The sequence below is a fragment of the Tenrec ecaudatus genome, chromosome 8 (assembly GCF_050624435.1).
Source record: "Tenrec ecaudatus isolate mTenEca1 chromosome 8, mTenEca1.hap1, whole genome shotgun sequence".
Lineage (NCBI taxonomy): Eukaryota > Metazoa > Chordata > Mammalia > Afrosoricida > Tenrecidae > Tenrec > Tenrec ecaudatus.
Window position 1 is genome coordinate 62,089,779 of NC_134537.1, and position 19,209 is coordinate 62,108,987.

The window sequence follows — 19,209 nt, forward strand, 5'->3', positions numbered from 1 at the left end:
GTAAGTCAAAGGTCAAAAACAAATCAAAAAATTAATTCCATTCAACAAACATTCACTCAATTCCAATTCATAGCAATGCCACATGACAAAGTAAAACCCTCCTTGTGAGTTTCCAACTCTGGAACTATTTACAGGAGTAAAAAAGTCTCATGTTTATGGGAGTAAGATCATCTTCGTTAGTGATTAGTAGACTTGCCTTTAAGTGATACATTCTTAAAAGCAAGAAATGAATTTTTCAATTATACACATAGAAACAAAGATAAAAGTTATTCACATAAAGAATACACAGCAAATACCCATAGTTACGAATTATGAATAAGTAACTGAGACATATGTAAATGTTTATATTTTCTGCATAAAAATCTATACTGAAATTATACACCATTATGATTATGTTTGAGGCAGGAATAGTATTTATCCAAGAATAAAACTGCAAGGCCAGTAGTTCAAAAATACCAGAAACTCCTCAGAAGAGGATTTGTATTCCCAAAAAGAATTGGTCTCAGAAACTCACAGGGCCAGGCTCACTGTGAGTTGGAATGAACATCAATTTCATGGCACTGCATTTTTTTGTTTTGTTTTAAGAATAATAAAATTCATATTTCTGAAAAAGTAAGCCCTGTGTTTGATTAAAAGATTCTGTACCTTAATCTATTTCTGATATCATTTCTAGAAACACATAAATAGTATACAGCATTCAGTGTCTAATTCCCACCAGAAATCATTATGCTCTACTCACCTTTGTTTTCTCTTTTACATTTTATTAGGGGCTCATCCAACTCTTATCACAATCCATACATATACATACATCAATTGTATAAAGCACATCCATACATTCTTTGCCCCAATCATTTTCAAAGCATTTGCTCTCCACTTAAGCCCTCTGCATCAGGTCCTCTTTTTTCCCCCCCTCCCACATGAGCTTTACTCACCTTTTAATGAATGCAGGACACAACAATTTGAGGGGAAAAAAATGAAAGTCAAAAGCAGACATGTCTCTGTGTAGCACAAAACTGGGCCCAGGTTTGCATCTTTCAAGTATGGACCAAGATCTCATGTTTTGACACTGTTATTTTAAAATATTAAAAGTCCATAGTATAATTGAACTAAGTCTACTGATTCCAATTCAAACTTAGTAATTCATTACATTTTATGGATCATCTGAAAAGATATGGATAACTGTTCCCATAAGTACTGCAGCAAGGGAAACTCGATGGGGTCATTCTATAGAGCCATGTAGGTATCTGAGTCAGAAGCAATTGGACAGCATGCAGTAGCATTTCACTCAAGGCTCTGTGCTTGGTGTGAAAGCAGAAGAAAGAATGAGAAGTGCTCTGGCTCACAGAGTGCAAAATCAGGCATGTGTCTTGAAGTATATCACTTTATTTGGGGCAGTCGAGTTCATTTCAACCCATAGTAGCCCGATACACGCCAAATGGAAACAGTGCCGGATCCTCTGTCATTCTCGCACTGTTCCTGTACTTGAACCCGTTCCGGTCACTGTCAATCCATCTCTCTAAGGGTCTTCCTCTTACTCACTGCCTCTCTACCAAGCATGATGTCCTTTTCCAGGGACCAGTTCTCTTGACAACAGTTCAAAGTACGTAATATAAAACTTTACTATCTTTTCCCTTTAAGAGGCAATCTAGCCATACTTCTCCCAAAAGAAATTTGCTTCTCCATTGGGGAGTCCATAGTACTTTCAATATTCTTTGCCAGCACCAAAATTCAAATGCTTTGAATCTTCTTCAGTCCTCCTTATTCAATGTCCAATTTCCACAGGCATATGAGGCAATGAACAAAAAACAAAACCTGGCATGGGTCAGATGCACTTTCGTCCTCAAAGTAATCTTGCTTTTCAACACTCTTAACGGGTCCTTGTGCAGATTTATCCAATACAACCAGTCATTTGATCTCTTGACTGTTGGTTCCACGAGTATTGATGGGGATACAGCAAAATAAAATCCGTGAAATTTTCAAATATTTTTTCCATTTATTATGATGTTACCATTTGATCCAGTTGGAGGATTTTTGTCTTCTTTACACTGAAATGAAATTCATACTGAAGGCTACAATATTTCATCTTTATCTTCTAGAGCAGTGGTTCTGAACCTTCCTAATGTTGCGACCCTTTAATACAGTTCCTCATGTTGTGGTGACCCCCAACCATAAAATTATTTTCGTTGCTACTTCATAACTGTAATTTTGCTACTGTTATGATTTGAGCAATCCCTGTGAAAGGGTCATTCAACCCCCAAAGGGATCATGACCTGCAGGTTGAGAACTGCTGTTCTAGAGCTTCAAGGTCTCCTCAGTTTCAGCAAGCATGGTTGTGTCACCTGCATATCTCAGATTGTTAATAAACCTTCCTTCGATCCAAATGCCACATTTACTTTCCTTCAATATAATACAGCTTCTCTGTAAAGTGAAGTATATGCATGTACTTATTCAAGGAGAGATGAGAGTGTAGATATTGCACAGAATTAAGCAATATTTAGATAGTGTCTGGGTAGTGCTAATGGTTAAGTTCTCGGCAACCATCCAAATGCTTGGCAGTTTGAATCAACCCCAAGCTGCACCTCAGAAGAAGGGCTTGTTGACAATATATATAGTCATTAAAAGCTCTGAGGAGCATAATTATCCTCTGACATATATATTCTGTCTTGACTTAATTTTTCTATTTTATCTCCATGTTCTAATATTCATTGCAATGACTACACAAATCTAACAGACAAAATTCATGATTAACTGGTTTATTAAGAAAGTTAACAAGTTGTAATGCCAGGGAGAAATGCTCAGGATTGAGGTGTTTATCATGACATATTATAGTTTCCTAAAGTCTACTAACAAATGCCCACAGGGCATACCACTGTACAATAAGTGTCAACCCGAAGGCAATCAGCTTACACTCCAAGGGTCAGCAAACTAGCTCCTTGAAGAAGTGTCCAGTGGCACGCCACTCCAGTCAGCCTCAGCTCAAAGGCATTCATCTCTACTACCATGAGTCAGTAAGTTCAATATCCCAACTCAAGTGCCCAGAGGCACCCCCACTATGCAAGCCGGCCTCCTGCACAAAAGCACTCATCATTACTAACGTCATCAGTTAGAAAGGTCCGTCACTCTATTCCATGCTCAGGTTATGCTGCTGCTCTTTTGATATTGTAGCTCTCATCTGGATCCAGGAGGTCCACTCCCGCCTCTTGCTGGTAATGAGATCCTTACTCCTATTTCTCAGAGGGCTCATTTTATCCATAGTAGGATGGCACACCAGAGAATCCTGTTTACAGTTACTCACAGGTGAATCCTATCAGCATCTTCCCCCATCTTCTTACCAGACCCATGCAAGGAAAAGCCGTTTCGTGGGAGTTAGAGGCTTTGGATAGAAAAACTACACTTTATAATGCACTGTCCCTGCAGATTAGAATTCACTTGATGACATCTGATTTTAGTATTTTTGTATGATTACCAACATAAAGAAATGGAAAAATAGCACTTAAGACACAATCACAAAAGTAGAAATATTGTAGGAACCATTGTTTTTTTTAAATAAAAGATGTTTTTTATACCAAAAGACACATATGTTGTGTGCAGGGACTGGGGAGCAGTGGGGAAAGAAATAAACTAGAAAACAGGTGTTAACTAGAGTGAGTGAAGGGGAAGGTATTATTGTACAAGAAGAAGGGAAAAAAGGAGCAACAGGGCAAGCTATTAGGAGGTTTGATAAATTATCTAAATTGATGAATATAAAAATGATAGGTTGATATGCAAATCTCCTAATTAGTTCAATTAATAAAAAAAAGAAACAAAGGAAAACCTAGGACTTTTTTTTTTTTTTAAGCAACCCAGAAGAGGGACTGTTGATGCCAGGCTTTGAAAAACAACCAACTTTTTAGTAGGCAGGAAAGCATGGGAAGGACACACAAGTGAGAGGACAAAGGAAACTGAAGAAGCGAAAAAATCTGGCATCATGTAGGGTCATCAAATATGTAATCTGAGTAGCGGGAAGAAAACAAATGGTTTTTGTGTTAAGAATTTAAAATTAAGAACAAAACAGGCTGCTTTATTTGACTTCAATTTCTTTTTTACTTTGTGCTTCTTTTATAAATTGCAATATTTCAAACTAAATCCAAATTTTCAGATGTCAGAAAAGTATAAGCTAAGACACAAAGTGTTAAGATGTCCAGTTCATTGGTCATAAATAGTGCCTAGTCAAAGTGAAAGTTTAGTTCTACTTCAATGCCTTGACTATTATATGATGTATCTACTCCAGAATTGGGGGCATTTATTTTTAGTATTGGAAATTAGCTCTTATATTAAAACCGAGGGAGAGAATAACAGCTAAAACAGTAAGAAACAAACTAACTCAGTGCCATCGAGTCGATGCCGATTCATTGTGGCCTAAGATGAAACAGAGTACAAGACAGCGGAAAATTGGGCCCTTTGCGTTTATAGGAGTCAGAAGCCAAATTTTTCTCCCTCGAGCCTAAGGTGGACTCAGAGCCAATTGTGGGGTTAAAGTGCTGACAATGCAGAAAGCAGCCCAATATTTAACCCCTACACCACCAGGGCTCCTGCTAAAACAGGAGTCTACAGCTTATTGGATAGAGTTGAGTTGATTCCAACTCATACAGATCCCAATATGACAGAGTAGAAATCTGCTTTAGCATTTTCTGGCTGGCATATTTACAGCAGCAGGTCATCAAGTCCTTGCTGCATGGTTATTCTGGGGAGATTCACACTGTCAATAACCTCGTGCGTAACTGTGGCAGCAGTAGAGTACCCATCATTTCCTATGGGAAGCAGAGATAAAAACGCTCTTCCACGAAGATAGCGACATGGTTCTAGTAACTTCAAAACATCCCAAACCACACAGAAAAAGGGCCAAAATTAAAATGTTAAACAATTTACTTTTTAAGAATAAATGTTTTCCACAAATGGCATTGATTTGCACAATGAAAATATTCAGTAAAAACCTTTCAAGTAGAAAATTAATATAAGACTGACAGAATATGTAAGATTTTCTCATAAACTATTATAATATTAACACTAGCATTGCATTTTTCTAAGTAAATAACTCTGTATATATACACTGTTGGCTACTTGTTTACAGAAAAACCAAAGAGGTCATATGATATGGAGGAAAAAATCATATTTTGAAGCTAAAAGACCTAAGTATGAAAAGTTATTCCTACCATTGTTACTCCAAGTTAGAGTAAGTATTTTAGGAACTTAACATTTTTAAGCTTTCAAATTCTTCAGTAAATTAATGGGAACAATAACTCCTTATATACTCATTGTGAATTAAGTGAAAATGTATGTTAAAGTAACATGTAAACCAAAAAAATAATATTCAAAATAACATTAAAGTGACTATTGTTTATTTACCACACCAGAGACATGCTTGTCTTTCCTGTATACTATGCAATCTGATCTACTAGCTAGTACATCTTGAAGCATACACCAAACCGATCACTATTGAGTCTATTCTTGTCCGACCACCACTTGTTCTCACCTGAACTTTTGTATCTACCCTCCAATTTTTACTAAAATCCCTAATTATTTTTCACTAATTCCCCTAGCCTCCCAAATTTCACCTTTGCTCACTTTCCCTACGCTGAAACTTTTAAAGCCGAAGCTTTTTATTGTACCTCTGGGTGGTACAAACAATAATGCATTTGCTGCTAAATACAAATTTAGATAGAGGCTTGAATTCACCAAGAAGCATCTCTGTAAGACAGTTTGCCTGTTTTTCCGTATATGAAACTCAGGCTTGATGAGTACAGGATGTCCCTATAGGGACAGCAAGTAGAATAAGGGTTTCTGGGGTGTGCAGTGGCAGGGTAAGAGGAAGCTGGTGCCGAGGAGTTTAAGAAGGAAAAGAATGTGTGGAAACTGATTGTGGTGGCAGTTGTACAATACTGCTTGATGTGACTGAAATTGGGAATGACATGATATCTGTATTAGCTCCCAATAAAATGGGTTTGAAAACACAACAGTTTTGTGATCTGCTACCCAAAATCCAGCCATTGAAAGTCCTATGGAGCACACATTTCTACTCTGACACAAGCTGGGTTATCCTGGGTCAAAATTAAGGATAGTAACTGGTTTAATCTTTGAAACTTGTTATTGAACCATATCATTTACCTCCAATAACCCTCCCTTCACAAAAGAATGAAAACTTCTAATCATGATTTATAAGGCCTTACATGATATGGTCCTTCTGGGACCTCATTTCCAACTCTTCATTCAACACCTGTAACAGCCTCCTTGATACGCTTCAATAGTCTGAAAACTCATTTCTAACTCAGGGACTTACATTTTGAATGCTCAATACTCAGTACTGCTCACTCGCTCATATTCTTTTGATCTGCTCAAAAATATTGGTGTCTCCAAAACATGTACCTAAATTACTCTGATTGTTTTTAACATCCCTTTTCAGTTGTAAAAGTATATTACTGTTTACTTGCGTCTTTTTTTACTAAGATATAAAATCATAAGAATAAAAATATTGCCCTTTCTTGTTAACCATTATATCCTATGTCTTTGCATAATCAATTAAAATTTGGCTAATGAAAAAAGAAAAATACCTTATAGTTAATATAAAGGTATGTGGAAAAGTATCACTACATAGTTAAAAAAATTATTAAACCTCAAAATGGATGAACATGGGGAACACTTTGTTGAGTAAAGTTAGTCCTTCAAAAAAGAACAAAATGGTTTACAAGATTACTACTATAAGGATAAAACACCAAGACAAAGACTTACATACTAAAGAAAATGAACTTTTCATGTTCCCAAGGAGTAGCACACAAGGGTGGGAAGATGAAGCAGTAGCCTAGAAGCCTGATAGATCTTTGGTGAAAGGGAGGAGTGCCAGCCATAGAAGGAGAAGAGAAATCAGAGATAGGGAGGACATAGAATAGATAGGGTAGTGATGAGTGGTTTGAACTACTGAATATAGAATTAATGGTCTGAAATGTAACCCTCCAACCCCCAACTAATACATAATAAAAATTATTAATGCTATGTAATTTTTCAAAACGGCATTGTTATCAAATAATAGAAACATTATGGAACAAAAATGTGCAGCTATTGCTACTCAACATTCCCCTATCTAGGTCTGAAGGCTGTGTTTCCATCTCTCCAAACTTTCCCTGAAAAACAAATTCTGTCCTTCTCAATGGATAACAAATCATAATGGGATTTTGTCATGCTTAAGGGGCTCAATCATGTTCTTCTGAAATGGTCTTTGAGGTTAGGGAATAAAATCATCTAGAGGGGCAACATAAGGAAATTCTCATAGGGCAGCCTGTACAACTCTTGAAGACTAAGCAGGTGTTCCTCAGGATTGGGGAGTGAAAGGGGGGGGGACAAACCTCAGTGAAAACTTCCTAGCTTTTTTCTCACCATTGACATTTTAAATATTCTGAAAACATTTTCAGAATAATCCCGGTTATCATCATTCTTTATCCCTCAAAAAAGTTATAGAGATCACCTCTTCATAATTACCAAAAATTTGCCATTACCTTCTGAGCTGACCTGACTGCTTTGAATGTAAGTGTTCCAACATATACTTTCAAAAGGCAATGTTTCAAATGAACCTCTAAAAAAAGGGTGAGGGCACCCTTTCATGATTGAGAAAAATATTTTACTAAGAGCAGTCATTTGCAGCCATCTACTGAAATGATTAAACATACTTTGTTTTTAATAAACCTGTGCATGCATGAACTGGGACCCTAAAAGCAATACTTTGTGACCTAATCTGTGTTATGTATTCCACAGAAAACAGTACAATGCTGATTAATAACTTTAATGCATTAAGTAAAATATAGATATCTGAATAGCCACAAATAAATTTATCCCACCTTTGAATTTGAAGTAGACTCCAAGAAACAAAGTCTGTTGCCAAATCCTTCTGCTGCTAAACATAGTTTCTGTTGTTCTTTGTGGATGGTTGCAGTACACTGCAGAACTACTTCATCATCCTGTGAAGGGGCAGGAGGGAGGAGAAGAAAAGTCAGATTTGATATGACAAGAAAAATCTAAACTAGATTTTCAAACATGTGAATTTTGTACATTTTAAAATTCAGCACAGCAGAACTCTCAACTAAACTAAAGAATCCATTCAAAGAGCATTTTATATTTTCAGAAAAGTAACAAGGATTGGGGACATTGACATTCAAGACAAGCCATGGATCTCCCATTATCATTACTTATTTCATTAGGCAATCTGTATGCAAAACAGTCAACTACACAAGACTTTCACATTAGCATACTAACATACTTATGTGTATATGCAAAACAGTAAACTACAAGACTTCCACATTAGCATCACTTAATAAGAAATCATCTGTTATGTTGCTGTGATATCAAATATGATGAAGAACTGATTTGATGCAAAGCAAAAAACAACTAACAGTAATAAATAGAAAATGAGCAAACATGGATATTATACAAAACACTATTAAACCAACAATAAATCAAGGAATTAGTCAAAAAACTATTTTAAAATTCCCTAGCTTTTAAAGAAAATGAGACACAACATAACAAAATACAGTACACAATGAAAGCAATATTCAGAGGAAATTTTATTAAGAAAAACTTCAATCATTGGCATATGCAAAAACTCCAGAAACTAGAAAGAGTAGCTCAAACTAAGCCTAAACCTACTAGAATAAAGGAAATAATAAAGATCACAGCAAACAAATTTCTAAAAATAAAACCAGCAAAACTAGAAATTAGTTTTTTGACATGAACAATAAAATTGATAACCCAATGAGGAGCTGATTCCAGGAACCCAAGCAGATGGCGAATTTTGAGAATGATGAAGGCAACATATATATAAGTGTGCTTTACACAATAGATGTATGTATGGATTGTGAGTTGTATAAGCCCCAATAAAATGATTTTTAAAAAAAACAAGACAAAAACAGCCCTAAAAATATGAAAGAGAAGATCTTCTAATTGACCCAATAGAAATAGAAAACATTATTATATAATGTTATTTAAAAAAAAAACTGAACCATAACCAATTGGATAACCAACATGAAATGTTCAGATTTCTTAGACACATATACCTATAGAAAGTGACTCAAGTGGAAATAGAAAGTCTCAACAAACTTATAAAAATGGAATCCATATCAGTGATCAAACTTCTCCCAGAAACAAACAAACAAAAAAAATGCCTGGTCTAGATGTCTTACTGAAGAATTCTACCAAAAATTTACAGCACAATTGACAAACCAAACAGATGAAAATGAAAAATATTTTCTAAAGCCCAAACCCCGCAAATTGTCAATTTGATGTTGTGTGTTGGCTTGTGTGTTGCTGTGATTCTGGAAGCTATGCCACTCATATTTCAAATACTAGTAGAGTCACCTGTGAAGAGGTTTCAACAGACCTTCCAGCCTAAGAAGAGAGAATAAAGGAATAGGTTGTCAACTTCAGAGGAATTAGCTACTGAAATCCATATTGATAACAATGCAGCATCATTGGATACATAAAAGCTCATGAACAGCAGCAGAACGTTGTCAGAGAGAGTGCCAGAAGATGTGACCCTAAGGTCAGAAGGCACTCAGAATAAGACTGAGGAGCAATGGTCTTCTCAATATAGAGTCCACCTAAATGACTTGAATGGAAAAAGTCTTTGGGACCTTCATTTTTGATGGAGTGTGTCTCAAAATGAGAAGAAATGGCTGTAAGCATCTATTAATAAATGGAACCTGGAATATATGAACTATAACTCTAATAAAATTGGAAGTCAACAAAAATGAAATGAGACACATAAAAATCAATATTCTATGTGTTACTGAGTTGAAATGAATTAGTTTGGGGCATTTTGAATCACACAATGATACAGTTTACTATGAATGATAGAACCAATGAAGGAATGACCAGTGAATGACATCCAATTCAGCATCAAAAAGGACATCTCAAGCTCTAGTGTAAACTGGAATACACTCTGTAACAGGACAATCTCTATCTGCATACAAGGAATTCAGTCTATATAACAATTAATCCAAGTTTATAAAACAACCAATAAAGCTAGTGATACAGTAATTGAAGAATTTTTCTCTCCTCAATCAGAAATTGATTAAACATATAATCAAGATGCACTGATAATTATTAGTAATTGGAATACAAAAGTTGTAAATAAAGAGGAACAGGAGTTGGGAAAAATAGTCTTGGTGATAGAAGTTTGTAAGACCAATGACTTTTTCATTGCAAATACTTCCTTTCAATAACACAAAAGGTGTCTATATAGTTAGACTTCCCAAAATGGACGACACAGAAATCAAATTGACTACATTGGTGGGAAGAGACTATGAAAGCTCAATAGCAGCAGCTAAAGTAAGACCAAGGGGTTTTTTTATGCAACAGACCATCAATTGCTCATATTCAAGGTTACCTCAAAGCTGAGAAACATTCAAAACAAGACCACAAAAGGTAAAATAAAGCCTAGGGTATATCCCACCGGGATTTCAAAAATAGTGTCATTAACACTAATGACAGAAGAAGGATGAGATGTGGGATCACATCAAGAAAATCAAAGACCCAAAGCCCATCTTTGGCAACTGGACACCCCCTTACTGAAGGGTTGTGGGGACAAGATGAGCCAATCAGGGTGCAATGTAGCAACAATAAAACATACAACTTTCCTCTAGTTGTTAAATGCTTCCTCCCCAACTATCATGATCCCAATTCTACCCTACAGATCTATCTGGCTAGACCACAGGACATACATTGGTACAGATTGGAACTGGAAACACAAGGAATCCAGGACAGATGAACTAGTTGACATCTACCAATTCAGGAGGTAGCACATGAGCAAAGACCAATGATGCTAAAGGAAGTACAAGATGCACTAAAGTCATCAGTCAAAAACATGCATCCAGGAATTGAAGGAATGCCAACTGAAATGTTTCCTCAAGTTGAGGAAATTTGTCTTCCAAATTTGGAAGACAGCTACTTGGCCAACTGACTGAAAGAGATTGATATTTGTATCCATTCCAAAGAAAATTGACCCAACAGTAAAAAATATAGAACAGTATCATTAATATCACATGAAAGTAAAATTTTGCTCAAGATGATCTAACAATGGTTTTAGCAGTACATTTACAGGGAACTGCCAGAAATTCAGGCTAGATTCAGAAGTGGACATGGAACAAGATATATCATTAACAAAGTATGGATAGGCTTGAAAAGAAGAGGAATTCCAGAACATTTCATTGTGCTCCTGTGTAACTTTATATCATCTATTGTCAACTTGAGAAGATTCTGAGTGGAGTGGAGTCTAGCTTGTCAATCATTGTAGAGCCAATGAAGCCTCTGTGTAGGGATGGCCTTCCCCTGAGGTTCTGGAAATTCCTTAATTTCCTCCTGCATTTGGCATGAATGCATGTGTTCTGAGACACTCTCTTGGCTCGCTCCTTGTGAGGCATTCTGACAAGAAGGCACATGAAACCAACCTGATATAGCCAGAACCCTGGGAGATGGAGAAGCTATGTGGAGACCCCTACCAGCACTGAGATATTTACAATGCCACTGGATCCACAAAATTTCCAACTCACTTGCCTTGAGTCATTAATTTGATCTTTAGATATGAATTAATAATGTGTTAGTCCAGGTAGACTAGAGAAACAATTCCAGGGAGACACTAGTGTATATAAGAGGTTTATATACATATGAGTGTCTCCCTGGATTTGTTTCTAGAGTCTACCCGGGCTGGCACATTATGATACCTCAGGAATGGGGTACTAGAGAAATAATTCATAAATATGGAGAGTGGATGTTTGTTTGACCTCTCCCTCATGGTAATGTTTCTTCTTTGGCTAGCCAGAAGGTAGATATGTCCATGTGGTTTACTGGATTGTTTTCTGAAAAGAATAAGGGAACTTAACATTCTGATTATTTTGTTTGGTTGTAGTCTATGTTTATTCCTTTGTGAAATGGCAAAAATGAATGTGTTTCATGTACATTTTGAGTTCGGGGGTAGAAATTGCCCATTGAATTTCTCAGAGACCATGCTGCTTAAGGAAGATAGCTGACAGAAGGTCAAAATGTCTGACAGAAAGCCTGGATCTGGTTTGATGCTCTCCGAGCCTAATCCCATATTTTTGTATCAACAGAATAGTTTAGGTAATGATTTAATAAGCTAAATAAGGATTGAACTTGACAGTTTTAATTGAGTTTAGTATCTGATTCTACTTTGTACAGATTTCTTCTGCTTATTATTGAAATGATTGATAGAAATGTTTTTGGGAAGGATGAAAATAGAGAGCTTGTCAGCCCCCTGTCTTCAGTCACTAAAGTTGGATCTCTAAATGAGTTTAGGACACACCTGCAAAGAAGGCTCTGAAAAGATAAGTCACACCCAATGTTTTGGAGTACTCTGGACATTTGCATTCCAAGAGATTTGCTGGGGGCTGTTGACAGATTGAAGAAAAATGAACTCCTTGGCTTTTTGAAGTTTGAACTCTAGAAGTTTTTGTCAGAAACTTAAAAAAATCTGGATCCCTGAAGAAAATATCCACTCTAGGACTGAATGTTAAAGGAAGCCTGTAGGCAGGCTGAAATGCTTTCTAGGTGACCACCTGGATCCATTTGTTGAGTGGAAGTGAGAGAAATTCAGCAATGAAGAGACGGGTTGAGTCTGGCCACTGATACCCGTGGATCTTGTGTACATGCATTAGAGGAGAAGATGAGAGCTGGTTGACTGGTCTGAAGTTCATGATCTAGCACGAGGGGGCTAGTCTTATTGAGTATTGGTGATAAGCCTATGGTCTAAAGGCGAGGTGACCAATGGACACCCTGGTGAGGCTATGTTAGGCAGCCACATTGAGTTGACTAGAACCCAACCAGATGAACAGAAGATTTTTGAGCCTGTGAATTGGTGCATGCTGCTGCAGACTATATGGTTGACCTGTCCTGATTTGACTTTGATTATGGATGCAGAATCACAAGGATTATAACTAGATTGAAGATTCTTCACAGAGCACTGGGTTGATGTAAGTGGGCAGAATAGAAATTGGATACCACAAATGGGGCAGATAAAGGCATGAAGAGGTTGGCTTACAAACTGTAATAGGTAGGGGAATATATTTATAGGATTAAGGGGTAGGTATTACTTAACTGCAACTGCTATTTGGAATATTGTTGTGTTGTTCACTTACAGAATTCTATGTTTAAATGAGAGTGGCACATAAAGAATTATATGCATTTTAGTTTTATCCTGTTAGGTACAGATATTATTTTATTATTTGTTTGAAAATTATATATGTTTAAAGAGTTGTGTGCAAGTGTCAAATTGACATGGGGTGGTCTATGGTAGTTATGTAATCTGTTGTCAATTTGAGAAGATTGTGAGTGAAGGGGTGGAGTCTAGCCTATCAATCACTGTACAGTCAATGAGGCCTCTCTGTGGGCATGGCCTTCCCCTGAAGATTCTGGAAATTCCTGTATTTCCTCCTGCATTTGGTGCCATTGCATGTATTTCTCGACACTCTTGGCTCACTCCCTGTGAGACATATCTGACGAGAAGCCACATGAAGCTAACCTGACATAGCTATGTGGAGACCCCTACCAGTGTCGAGATGCTTACAACACCACTGGATCCACAAAACTTTCCATCCGCTGGCCTGTGATCTTCCTGCATTCGGCGTCATCACATGTGTTTCAAGAGTTTGAAGAGGACTTTATAGACTGGTATTGGACACTTGGGTTAATATCGGATTTATGGACTTGATTTGGACTGGACTAGGATGTTTGCTCAATATTTAATTGCTCTTGTATATAAACCTGTTTCTTATACACAAACTGTTTATAAACCTGTTTCCTATACACAAATTTAGTCTCCCTGAATTTGTTCCTCTAGTCTACCCAACCTAGCACAGTAGGTGTCAGGGTTGCATACCCTCATCACACTTATTCAATCGGTATGCTGAACGAGTAATAAACTTAGCTATATGAAGAATGTGGTATCAAGATTGGAGAAATATTTATTAACAAAGTTTGGTATTCAGCTAATAAAACTTTGCTTGCTGATATTGAGGAGCACTTGAAGGACTTCCTAATGAAGATAAAGTATTTCAGCCTTCAGTATGGATTACAACTCAATGTCAAGAAAACAAAAACTTTCACAACTTGACAATTAGGTAATATGATAAAAAGAGAAAAGATTTGATTCTCAAGATTTTGATATTGTTTGGATCTCCAATCAATGCTCATGAAAGCACCAGTCAAGATATCAGACAATGCACTGCATTGGATGAATCTGCCTCACAAGAGCTCTTAGTGTTAAACACCAAGAAAATTACTTTGAGGACTCAGATGTGCCCGACCCAAGTCATGCCATTCTCAATCACCTCATATGCATGTAAAAGTTGGATAGTGAATAAAGAAGACTGAAGAAGAATCAATGAATTATGGTCTGGTGAAGAATACTGAAAGTATCATGGACTGCCAAACGAACAAACAAATCTAGCATGGAAGAAATACAGCCAGAATAATCCTCAGATGCAAAACCTTCATCTCAAATAGTTTAGACAAGCTATCAGAAGAAACCAGTCTCTGGAGAAAGATATCATGCTTGGTAAAGTAGAGGGGCAACAAAAAAGAGGAAGACCCTCGACAAGATAGATTGACACAGTGACTGCAACAATGGGCTCAAATATATGAACAATGTGAGGCTGGCGCAGGACCAGGCAGGGTTTCGTCATGTTATGCATAGGTCGTGAAGAGTTGGAACTTACTCAACAGCACCGAAGAACAAATACCAAAAACAAAGACAACGCACACGCACAGTATCTTTTATGAATATAGATTCAAAATATTTTTAAATGATAGGAAACAGAATCCAACAGTATATTAAAGGGCTTAAACTATGGCCAAGTGAGATTGATTTCAGTAACATAGGGATAGGACAATATTAGACATGTAATCATGAAAGAGAAATTCCTGGAAGGGATAACATGCTTGATGAATGAGAGGGCCAGTGAAAAAGACAAAGATCCTCAATGAGACTAAGGAAGTGAATACAACAATGGCTACCCATAGCAAAGATGAAGAGGCCAGTATAACATCAGGTACTGTTTCCTTCTGTTCTGCATTGGGCCACTGATGCTTAGACACCTAACAACAACAGGGGAACTCACACAGATCACTAGGATTACTATACACTATCAATTAGAAATGTGAAAGTGAAATGAACAGTTAACCAAAACCAGGGACAGCCTGTGGATTTCCTAGACTGTAACTGCTTACAGAGTAGAAAGTCGAGTCTTTCTCCCATGGTGGTTTCGAACTGCTGGAGATATGGATCACAGCCCAGCTCTTAACCACTACACTACCATGGCTACTTACCTTAAACACTTAGTCACAAGGTTACTATGAGTCGGCATTGACTCAATGGCAGTGAGTTTGATTTGCTTTGTTTTGTTCTTTGGTACAGCAATCAAGACACTTAACAATAGACCCAGAGACCAAATGAATACAATTGAGAGCCCAGAAATTAATCCACACATCTATGGTCAATTGATTTTTTAAGAGAGTACTAAATACATTAGATGTGGAAAGAAGAGTCTGTTTAATAAATCGTATCAGGAAAAACTGGATTTTCACCTGCAGAAAAATGAATCAGGATCCACTCCTCCCACCATGCACACAAGAACATACTCAAAACAGATTAGAGATCCAAATATGTAAACGAAAACATTTAAGCCTAAAATTCTCATTAGAAATCCCTATCTATGCTGTCAGATCTAGCTATTAACAACGGATTATCTAGTACAACAAAAGTATAAACAGCAAAAGGCAAAATAAAAAAATAGGACCACATAAGGTGGTCTTTTAAATGGATTCATCTTTTGTTCCTGGTGTGGCCACGATGGCAGACTAGGTGGATACTCTATCCAGGCCCTCTACCAAAATCTCATCAACCTACTGATACAGATGAATCCATACAAACCTAAGCATCAAAGGAAATTACAAAGGAGTCCACCAAATATTAATTAGATGAGGAGAGTGGATGAAAACAACAAACAAGAAAGCAAATGGAAGAGTGAATTGCCAGTGACCCAGGCATACTGTGGCCATTCTGAAAGACTACAAGCACCATTTTAATTGGGGCAGGAACCAGACCACCATTCTGTTCATTGAGGAATGCACCAAACATCACATGAGGAATCAGAAACCAGAAATATATGATCATTTTCCTCCCCCCACCACACACAGCTCCCCCGTGGTTAAAAGCACAGGCCCCAGTGCCCACCAACCTGGAGACAACCAGACCCACCCCTCTACGAGTGCTGTGCCATTTTGTTTTTCTTCCTTTTATCTCTCCCTTTGTTTTTTACTTTTCATTTTTCCTCTTCCCCACTTTTAAAAATCTACTTTCTTCACTTTATTCCCCTCGCACTTTTAATCTCGAGAACTAGATGCCCAGTCCCAGCTGTCTCCTAAATCAGCAGTATCTACCCACTGATCCTCAGGAGTTGATGGATGATCTATGGTCTTGTTAAGCAAACATCATGTTTCCACTGCAGCCAAGTTTGGCAACAATCACTTGTGCCGGTACTAAATTGGACAATCCCCTTACCTTTGTTCTTTCTTCATAGTTTGTCACTCTCTTCTCCCCTGTTTGTATTCTTTTTGTTTCTATTTTCCTGTTACATAAAATTTGTGTGTGTGTGATCCTACAGAGCAAGTTTGTCCCAAGTCCTGCTTCCACAGCCTGGAGTACGCATCCCCACCTCTCTACATCTGGCAATGCTTACTACAGAAAAGTGTGTCGTGGTTTCACTGTAGCCATGTTTGGCAGCTGGGATTTGCACCTGTTCTGTGTCACTGCTCCCTACTGCTCCCTTTAGCTCTTCCTATTTTACTTTCTTCATAGTTTCCACATCTTCCCTCCCACCTCCATCTCCTTTTCTTTCCTGTTTTCTCCTCCTTGTTCTTTGATGACCTCTTTTCAAATGTTTCCTCGTGGTGAGTTCTTGTCCTGCTCCTGTTGCCTCTATGGCTGGCATTCCATGCCTCTGCAGACTGTACAAGATACTACAGAAAAAAACACTATACCCTCTCCAACTCCCTGTCAGCAATATCCTGCCCCACCCTCTGTTAGTGATCTGCCTCCTCTTAAGATGAGATCTGTATTCCTGAGCAGCCATGCTTGGGGGCTAACACTAGAACCAATGTTAATCTCTTTCTTAATCTCTTCCCTAACCTCTTCCCATCACTCAACTGTGTACATATTTCTTTTTTCATTACACCTTTTTTTCTCTGTGTTCCCACAACAGTCAGAAACCAGCAATAGTACCCAGTCTTACCAAACCTGTACTACACTCACCAGAAATATGATACCAGCAGCAACAGGATGACTAGATTGATGACAGATGGAGGCCAACACCCACCCATTCTTTCCTAAGTTGACTTACATACCCCAATGCTGCTAGAAGAGTGACCTGAGGAGCATGCACACAATTTTTTTTTTAGATATGCAAGGGGACTTCAAAAAGTTTGCAGAAAATAAGCAAATATAAAATTTTCCGCAAATGTTTTGAAGCAATTTCATATTAAACAAAACAAAATACCAGGATGAAAAAGCAGCATCCAATCAAGAAATCAGTACAATAACACCAGTGTCTCCAAAACAAGATATATCTCAATGGAGCACGTGCACACACACACGGGATAAGATAGCTTAAACAAGTGATCAAAATACAAAACCAGAAAAATCTTCTCGAAAAAGAAATGCTATTAATATTACCTGATAAGCAATTCAAAAGTATACACTAAAGTTCTTCCAGAAGATTAAGAAAGATATCAAGAAAAAAACCAAGGATGACAACAAAGAGATCACACACAAAATCGAGAAAAATGTACAAAATTCTGAAAGAATTCAAGGAAAATACAAGAATATATATTGACAAAATGAGTGGAAATTAGAAATCACATAAAAAACAGGTAGAAATTTGGAAGAAGTAGTTATGGTATTGAATGAACATAGCAAAGAATTGAAGCAATGAAAAACAGAATTAGTAACAAGACTCTGTTAAAGGAACAGGTTGAAAAAAGGATGAAGAAAGTAAAAAAAATGTGTGGGAATAGCATCATGAATAACAACTTATGTGTGACTGGAATCCCAGAACAGGAAGAGATTTCTTAAAAGTACTGACAAAATTGTTAAAGTTCTATTTGAATAAAACTTCCTTAATATCATGAAAGATGAATATGCCTTCAAGTAGTTCAATGATTCCCAAACATGATAGACCTCAGGGAAAATCACCAGACAAATCATAATCAAACTTCCCAAAACCAAGGCAAAGAAAGAATCCTAAACGCAACTCTGGAAAAATAAATGTTTGCCTAGAAAGAAGAAGCAATTAACTAAGATCTAATTTTCCAGCAGAAATGATACAGACAAGAAGACAACGGAATCATATATACTGGATATCCTTAAGCAGAAGGTCTCAAGACCCCTTTGGGGGGTCAAACGACACTTTCACAGGGGTCGCCCGATTCATAACAGTAGCAAAATTACAGTTATGAAGTAGCAACAAAAATAATTTTATGATTGTGGGGTCACCAAAATATGAGGAACTGTATTAAAGGGCCACAGCATTAGGAAGGTTGGGAACCACTGCCCTAAAGGAAAATAATTGCCAATAAACAGCCACACCTTATATACAGTAAAATTATCCCTCAAATATGATGGCAAAATTAGAACATTTCTAGATAAAAAGAAACTGTAGAAATTAAGTTCCCTTTAAAAGAATTAGTAAAAATGGTCCTTCGGAGTGTTAATAATGGACTACAACCTGTTATTAAGGCACAGAACAACATCAGACAAAAATTAACCCCGATATGTTGTTGTCAGGTGCCATGGACTCATAGCTACTTTGTGCACAACAGAACAGACACTGCAGGGCCCCGCACCATCCTGACAAACGTTTCTATGCTTGAGCCTACCGTTGCAACCACTGTGCCAATCCGTCTCTTTGAGGGCCTTCCTTTCCTGCCCTGCCCCTCTACTCTACCAAGCATAATGTCCTCCTTCAGGAACTGGTCTCTCCTGACAACATGTCCAAAGTTTATAAGATGAAGTCTTGCCATCCTTGACTCCAAAGGACACTTTGGCCACACTTCCTCCAAAAGAGATCAGTTTGTCCTTTTAGCAGTCCATGATACTTTCAATATTCTTCTACAGCACCA

General features: G+C 37.4%; 1 protein-coding gene across 1 annotated transcript in view; it reads right to left on the reverse strand.

The window, feature by feature from the left end:
• Positions 1-19,209, reverse strand: part of RYR2 (ryanodine receptor 2) — an 819,632-nt gene that overhangs the window by 609,987 nt on the left and 190,436 nt on the right. The window contains exon 2 of the mRNA XM_075556394.1: positions 7,866-7,985. Coding sequence (XP_075412509.1) covers positions 7,866-7,985 — 120 coding nt within the window. The remainder of the gene's footprint in view (positions 1-7,865; positions 7,986-19,209) is intronic.